At 34.7% G+C, this 8499-nt stretch overlaps 3 protein-coding genes across 3 annotated transcripts; 2 read left to right on the forward strand and 1 right to left on the reverse strand.

The window, feature by feature from the left end:
* Positions 1 to 1166: 1166 nt before the first annotated feature.
* Positions 1167 to 3291, forward strand: LOC107470666 (ylmG homolog protein 2, chloroplastic). The gene is made up of 3 exons (XM_016090071.3): positions 1167 to 1607; positions 1691 to 1896; positions 2750 to 3291. The coding sequence occupies exons 1-3, from the start codon at positions 1290 to 1292 to the stop codon at positions 3021 to 3023; spliced, it is 798 nt and encodes a 265-aa protein (XP_015945557.1). The 5' UTR covers positions 1167 to 1289; the 3' UTR covers positions 3024 to 3291.
* Positions 3292 to 3797: 506 nt separating this feature from the next.
* On the forward strand, positions 3798 to 4389 carry LOC107470668 (uncharacterized). Its single transcript, XM_016090073.3, has one exon. It carries the CDS (start codon positions 3944 to 3946, stop codon positions 4277 to 4279), a length of 336 nt encoding a protein of 111 aa, XP_015945559.1. The 5' UTR covers positions 3798 to 3943; the 3' UTR covers positions 4280 to 4389.
* A 154-nt stretch (positions 4390 to 4543) lies between these two features.
* On the reverse strand, positions 4544 to 6485 carry LOC107470667 (uncharacterized). The gene is made up of 2 exons (XM_016090072.3): positions 6303 to 6485; positions 4544 to 5336 (listed from the first exon to the last, which is right to left on the reverse strand). Exons 1-2 carry the CDS (start codon positions 6391 to 6393, stop codon positions 4732 to 4734), a joined length of 696 nt encoding a protein of 231 aa, XP_015945558.1. The 5' UTR covers positions 6394 to 6485; the 3' UTR covers positions 4544 to 4731.
* Positions 6486 to 8499: the final 2014 nt, after the last annotated feature.

An 8499-nucleotide genomic window follows, 5' to 3' on the forward strand; every position in this document is an offset into this window, starting at 1 on the left:
ATTATTGTTATACATTTTATATCACCAAATTTATCAATAATCATAAATAATTTATTAAATTCATATTTAAAATTTACTATCACTAACATAATTCATTACCTAAATTACACTAAATTTATTCGGTTTCCATTCTTCATGGTACTATAACAATAATAATAATATACATTAATTAATTCATTTTCAACAATTATTATATTAAAACAATTTTAAAATTTTCACTTCCAACATAACAAACAAACATTATCAATTAACTATTATATTCTAACAGCACACAACAATAAATCATTAATTCTTTATTAAATATCAATATTATACTCATAATAATAATCATTAATTCAATAATTTTTTATATATCTTCTATAATAAATTTATTAATAACAATTAATAATAATTAATTTATTATTCAATCATATATATAATCTTAATAAAAATTATTACTACAATATTTTTTTAATCTTTAACATTATCATTATTATTTAAATTAAATTAAAATATTTAATAATAAAAATTTATATAATTGAGATTATCAAAATAATTAATAATATAGAACTTCCAACTATTAATGTCTTTTATTTTTTTTTCTTCTTAACATTGTTAAAGGTTGATGGTCTAATTTTTTTTTGCTCTCAGGACTAATTTCATCAACAATGAAAAAAAGAGGAGAAAGTGAAGTTGGAATGAGTGAAGCAGGAGTGGAATGAGAATAAAAGGGATGGGGTCATCACCGGAGAGTATACAATTATGGGGTGAATGCATGTTTAACGCTTGGTATCCAATGTGCAAATGGGAGTAGATTCTGTTCGTAGAAAAAAAAATTAGATGGTGTTTAATGTAAAATTTTATCTTTTATTATTTTTTTATTTAATTTTAGTCTTATTTATAAAATTAAAAATAAAAAATTATACTTTATTTTTTTAAATGTAAAAAAAAAATAAAAAAATCTATTTTCTATACAAATTGAATAGTCTGTAATATTTGTAATTGGACCGTTCAATTACTCTCTTTAAATCGGACCATTTGATTTGTCAAAGATATACACCCTGCACTTCCATAAGCGAATTGTACACCACATTTATCCTAATATCAAAATTAAAAAAAAAAAAGTGTGTAATATTACCTAACTAATAATTTCTTAAATTTAATTACCAGAAATAGATAGATAGTGGATATTTATTTATCTGGATTAGGATTATCTTGTCCACGCGCTTGCGTTATCCTGTGAGGGTTGCATAGCCTCTGGTAAGAGATAGATAGAGAGAGAGAGGTAGGTTGAGTGTCGTTGAACTGCAATGGCCGTGACTATGAATGTAAATGAGTCATCGTCAACGACAACGACTACTGCCACTGAGATAGACGAAGCTAAGAAGGCGGCGTCGTTTTGCTCGGTACGCAGTTGGGGAAATCCTCAAACGCCGTTTGCACTCCCATTCCGCCGTTTCGGAGCTCCAAGCTCCAACGCCTCTCCAAACAATCACATCATCAACATTCCTGAATTGCGCAGGTTCATGAGCGATGCTGCGCATGACCTCATCAGATTCGCTTCTCAAAACCCCGTTGTCAACAAACTCATCTCTCTCCACTCCCAATTCCAGAGCATATGCCTTCAGGTATCGCTCGGTTTCTTACTTAAACGAATTTCGCGAGCAGTTACGGTTATATTCTACTGATTCCTTGATTTTGGCGGTTGCAGATTCGGCGTAGTAGCTTGAAGAGCATGGGGTCGGTGAGTGGTAGTCACAATTTCGCAGCTGTTTTACCTGGCGGTGACTCGGTGGCGGGTCTCGTGGTTTCTAACGGAATCCTGAATTTCTTGAACATTTACAATACTTTGCTCGTTGTTAGGCTTGTTTTGACCTGGTTCCCCAATTCTCCTCCTGCCATTGTTAGCCCTCTCAGGTTAAACTTTCTTCCTTTCGACCTTTTTACATGCATTATTATTATTATTCACCACACAGTACACACGTATTTCACGTTTGGATTATAACTAGGTTCTGGAATTAGGACATTAGGTTTAGGAACAGTTTCAAAAGGTCAATGATCACCTGACCTGTGCCAATTTCATATCAGTTCAGAATACTTTATAATGCTGAAGCCAATCTTCTAATTTATCAATCATATCAGAAATGTTGTAGGCGATGTCTTTATTCTGTATGTTGGATGGTGTCCCCATTAATCACCCACTGAATGTTCTATTCATCAAATTTAGAGTAAACTCTTAATCTTGTCCTAGACCAAGAACAAGGAAGACAGTTATATCTCGAGATTTTAAAACGACAAATTTGTTCGTCACCATTCAAAACAGTTGACATGCTAGTTCTCCTTGTGCATGTTGAGGGACTAATCTATCGCAAATTTTCAAATGTCGAGGCATGTTGAGTGTTTACTCTTAAAATTTATTTTCATAATCAGATGGTTCTGGATGATGGATTAAGTATGTGTATCTGTATGGGTTGATTAGATGGTTGCTGGATTGATGGATCTAATTGCAGTCTTGCTCTTGTCGTTGCATAGAAGGTTCTGATATGATTCGAGATTCACCTTTACCGTTGGCCAAAGTACCAATTAAGAATTAAGAATAGAGAGATAAATATTTATTTACTGAATATTCTTGCATGACTTATATGCTCTTAAACTTTCAGTTGATCCATTAATTCGGGAACATGTTTCATGATAGCATACAGTAGTTTATTTGGTTCTTGAATTTGCAAGTGTTAATTGGTAATAAAATGATGATTATTTTTTCCTTCAGCACCATATGTGACCCATATCTGAACATATTCCGTGGACTCATTCCCCCTCTTGGAGGAACACTGGATCTCTCTCCCATCCTAGCATTCTTGGTCCTAAATGCATTCACTAACACCGCTGCTGCACTCCCTGCTGAGCTTCCAGCCGCAGAACAATCTGAACAACATTGTGCACCACCATTGCAGCCATCTGATGTTACTACTTTTGCACAAAAGAAATGGTTGAGACGACTTCAAGGGAACAACAGGTCAAAGAGCTCTGATCGTGTTAATTAGAATATAAAAATAAAATATTTATTTGTCCCTTTGGTTGTTTATGAATTAATAATGTACATTGGTTTCTGATTTGTTCCCAATCTTTGTAGTTCTAGGCAGCACAATTTTTGAGCTTGTGGTACCTTAGATTTGGAGAGTTATTTTAGGCCACTGGTCAAATCGCACTGGTATAAAGCACCAGTTATATATTTCGGAGTAATCATAATATGTCATTTATTTAAATTCTGTTTGTATGTATATATAACCACAATAAACCTTTCGGCAAGAATGCACTGTCAGTCTGTCATAATGCATAACTGGATAGGTTAATATATTTTCCACAAATAATTATGACACAAAAACAGCAACTCAGCAACAGAAAGAATTATATATTATCACTTAATTAGGAGAAGATTATTTCTCAGAAACAATTAAAACAACATACCCAATAGTTTTAGTTTGTTACGTTTTTCACACTTTTTGTTAGTGAGTTCGTTACGTTGAGTTACACATTCGGGAAAAACCAACTATCGAATGTTGAGCTTTGTTCATGGAAAAATGGAAAATCTTATCCCTACAGAAAAAGAATATTGAGCATCGAATATTTCCAGTCCTCTGCTATAACTTTACCTTTTTTAATAACTTTACCTTTTTTACACATAAAACTGCGGTTGTAATGTAACATTATAAATCAGTAACAAAACATTAAATACTAATTGAGTAGCAATCGTAGCATTAATGCATTATTCCTTATTCTGATTCTTTTAGTGAAGAAAAAAGTAACTAGGATTTTGAATAATGAAAAAGGAATCTTCGAGTGTTGCCTATACACTTGTTAATGCAAATGCTAAAGCAAGCCACCGAATAAACGCAACCAGTTTTGGTGGGTTTTCCAGCAACACTTCAGTTTAGTTGTTTCCAAATTCCAACAGAGATTGTGAATGGAAGTTGAAGGAGGAGCATTCAGAAGGGGAAGCAGAGTTTCTTCATACGAGAAACTCGCCGCCATAGGGTTGGTGGTGCTAGCAGTGGCCTCTCCTCTTTACATAGACAGCAAGCCGGAGAGCGAATCGGAAGATGAACCAATAAACTTTGCTTTTTGGTTGCCTGTGTTGCTCTTTCTGTTGATGTTAGCCATTGCTTTATCCACTCTCCTCGATCAGAGCTTCACAAGGTTTGATCGTAACTGGATTCACAGAGTTGGTGGCTCTTCTGGTGGTATTATTCTCATTCTCACTATCCTTTTTCTTGTTTTGAAGTTTAAGTCTTCTGTGTAACAATAAGTATGTTTGATCAAAAGCAGTTTACTTATAGATATCCAAAGGTGACCATGTTAAGGATATTTTTTTTCTGATGTATCTCTGATATGTGAAAAACTTAGTTATCATATTAATGTTGTGGACTTGATGTGAGTTTAATGTTCTATCATAAAACGTTTTACACAGTCATCTAAATTCGGAGGTGGTTCGAATTGAAAAGATTGCATGCAAAAATCATTCCCGCTAATTACGAATTCTTGTTTCCCCTGAGAATACCAAAGATTTATATGCAATCAACAATTTAAGCAATATAATTAGGCATGAATCTCTTAAGAAATAACAAAAGAAAAAGAAAAAGAAAATGAAAAAAAAAAAGAAAGAATAGTTGAGGCCATGGCATATACAATAAACATGACAAAGGCCTTTGGATCAAAGTGGAAATCCATACAAAAATCATCTCAATTTTTAGATCATAATGGCAAAGCAATCCCCAAGGCAACCAGAATTGAAGTGGCAAGTAGCCACATCCCTCTTATTGGAGACCAACCATGGGCACCACTGCACTCATCATTCGCGCCGCTAAAGCAACCAGGCTTCGATATTTTAGCCACACCATCCTCAAAGGTGAAGGTGCTGTTAGGTTTGCCACTGCTGAACAGAACACACCAGAAATAAGGAGAACCTCCATCAGTTCCTGTAACAGCAGCTCCAACCTGAGTGTGATTCTTACTATAAAGTATGTCTAAGCTTTTCTGGTTTCTTATCAGGATTTCGGAGAATGCCTCAGGTGCATGGACATACTTCGTCTGACACCCTAGGAACCGGCCGGTTATGGGACCAAGACTTGATACCTTAACACCACAACTTGGGGCAAAAACTTCGGCAAACTGAGATTCCGGAGGCTTCTTGGCATCAGGTCCTCCCACAGCACCACAGTCTCCCTGGTATGCCTTGATGTATTGTAGAGCAATGCAGGCAAGGCCTGGGTTATCGTATAAAGATGATGCCTTATGAGCAGTTCTGTTGTCATTAATCACAGCTACCAACTTGTCCGCAGGGTTTTTAGTCACTTTTACTGCAAAATTTTGTTCATTAATTCCAACTGGGAAATTAGAAAACAGATACATGGGGAGAATGCTTGTAAATTCATGAAGAAATTAATACAAGAATTAGGTACAGATACTGAACAATAAATGATATGGCACTTCATGGGGAGAATGCTTGTAAATTCATGAAGAATACAAAATATTTGTATATATATATATATAACTAATTTTTTTTTATCAAACAGTACCTATATATAGCACATCCAAGAGAGGAGGAACAAGTAGCAAGCTTCAATTACACAAATAAAAAAATAAAAAATAAAAAATTTCCCCACCTCTTAGTTTTTAATGTTTATATTTTGGGCTTGGATAAAAACCAAATTATGGTAAAACAACTAATTCATCTTTGATAAATATATATTTCTCTAGTGGCCATTGTGAAGGCCAGAAATTCATTAGCCAAAAAACACGTTCTCCGCCTCTCAGATCAACAACAATTCTCTAGCTGAAGTTATATTTCTGTATAATCAGCCTTAGGGAAAATGGGAAATGGCTGAATAAGCACTTGAGCTATAAACCGCAAATGGGGTTGTTGCCATTGGAAACAGAAGATACGGTCAATGGCACACCCTTAGAAGCTAATAACTGATACAATTAATTCAGTTCCAATATTCAAGAATACAACATATATGTGAAGTCCAAGATCCAAAATGGGAAAAAGGTGTTCTTTATCCTGAATTTATTTAAGGAACCAAACATTGCACTAGAGTTATATATAAGACATCAAGATCTAGACACATATAAACAGCTATGAGCTTCTCACTGCCATTGTAAGCACTTGTTTTTATTTATAGATAAAAACGGCAAGGATGCAACACACGCATGAGAGAGACTAACAAGAACTGAAAGTAAGCAACTTTATACAGAAAGATTGTAATGCAGATCAAAACAGAGAGAGGGTCCAAATCTGATTGGGTTTAGAGTTTAGGACTTACTTTGAGCGTGAATGGAAGCAGTGGCAGCATGAAGGACGAGAAGTGTCGCTAAAAAATAGGAGGAGATGGTGATGATAGTGGTGTTGGCCATTGCTGTGTGTTTGAAGAGAAGAGAGAAAGAGTAGATCGGAGTGGAACAGGGGAGGGAGTCAGTGTTATGTCAGCTTCAATAGCTGTAATGTAAGTATCAGTATGTAACAACCGAGTGCCCCACTCCAACTTGCTTTTTTGTTTTTTTCATTAATTTATTAATTCTTATTCTGTTTTTGCCTATGGCTCTTATGTGGTGAAAGTGTGAAACCAATGTTCTGAAAACCAATGATAATACACATATTGCCATTTTTATGTTTTAAGATGTGAGAAAACAATTTTTTGTAATTTTTGTGAAAATATATAATAATATAATAATTATATATATATATATATATTGTATTAATTAATAGTTATTCTTTGCGAAAATATATGATAATACTATATATATAGTGTATTAATAAAATTACTTTATAAATATAGTTGTTGTAATACCTGGTCTAACCGAAATTAATTAAATAACAAGTTAAGTAAGAGCGAATATGGGTGGAAGATTTGACAATTGGAATTTGATGATTTAAATATGATATTTGGATTCAGTGAATTTTTCCGAGTCGGAAAACATAGTTTTCTGTGTAAAAGCATGCAGTGAAATTTTGACCGAAAGTACCGGCTGAGATCTGTTTGGTACTGCAGCTGAGAAAATTGATTATGAGTAAATAAGATTAAGAAATGATGAATTATAATTAGGGGAGGTAGAAATATTTGAAGTGCGATTTAGAGCGCTAATCTTAAAGGTTTTGGTCCAAAATTGGGCCAACGAACAAAAATAAGTGAACCGGGTCTAAGTGGGCCCAAGACCCAACATATATAAACATTAGTTATGAGTATTTCAGCTCATTTTACCCTAAAGAAGGGGTGTTGGGCGCTGAAATTGGGAAGAGAGAAGAGAAGAGAGAAAACCTAACTCTCTTTGATCTTCAAATCACCATAACTTGGGCTACGGAGCTCTGATTGACGAGCCGTTTGCGACCACGCGTCGCTCTTCTCATCCTCTACAATTATATCTAAGTTTTGTGGTGAGTAATCCACTGTCCTCTGCCTAGTTTTCATTTTTCTCTTCAAATTCGAATTTGGTTTGGGTTTTGAGGAAACCTTGTGATTTTGGTTGTTTAGGAGTGCTCTAGTATGAGCCATGGGTGATATTCATCACAAACTTCAGTGGGCTAAGGTAAGAAACCCTCCAACCCTTGTGATTTGTCACTTTTATGAGCCCTAGGTTGATGTATGTATGTGATATTGGTTATGTTAGTGTATTTGATGATTTTGGTGCACAATTGGGAGATTGATGTTGCTTGAGGAGCTTTGGTGAGGCTTGGAACTAGGGTTGGTGGAGACTTCCAAAGAAGAGGCTCAATTGGTTTGGCTACAAGAAGTACGGTTTAAGTTTCATTTAAGTACCGTGTGGTGTGATGAGAATTCCTAGGCTAGATGCCCCCTGGATTAAGTTTGGATTGTGTAAATAGTTGGTGCTAATATGCATAGTTGGTATGTAATGTGAATTCATGATTGGGTTGAGAATTGTGTGGCCTTGAATGCTTGGTGTATTGAAAATTTGATGTATTGGGTAATGAGTATTGATTTGTGGTTTATGCATTTAAATTGTGAAATTGGGCGGAGGCCGTAAATTTTTGGGCCGGAGGCCGGAAAGAGGTAAGGAAGGTAAGTTGATGTGTGCATTGTATGATGACACAAGTGATTGGATGAATTTCAGATAATGAATATATGAATGATTGGGTTGGTTATTGAATAATGAGGTTTGAGGAGTTGAAGTGTGGAAATTGGTAATTTTGGGTGAAATTGTATAGATGAGGTATGTTTGTTTTTGGTTGAGGTATGTTATATGGTCATATATGTGATCATGATTATTGATGCCTTGATGGTATGATGATGCATAAGAGATATGTATGTTGTGATATATATACTTGAAGAATGATTAAGGTTGATTTGTAGGTGAAACCATGTGACAGTGAGTATAATATTGATTATGTGTAATGATGATTGATTGGAAATAGTATTGTTAGAAATTGAGATGAGGAAAGATGTATGACATGTTAATGTGTTTGTAATTTAGCCATTTGTTTGAAATGGGTAAAAATGGTTATAT

Source organism: Arachis duranensis, chromosome 10, assembly GCF_000817695.3.
Source record: "Arachis duranensis cultivar V14167 chromosome 10, aradu.V14167.gnm2.J7QH, whole genome shotgun sequence".
Lineage (NCBI taxonomy): Eukaryota > Viridiplantae > Streptophyta > Magnoliopsida > Fabales > Fabaceae > Arachis > Arachis duranensis.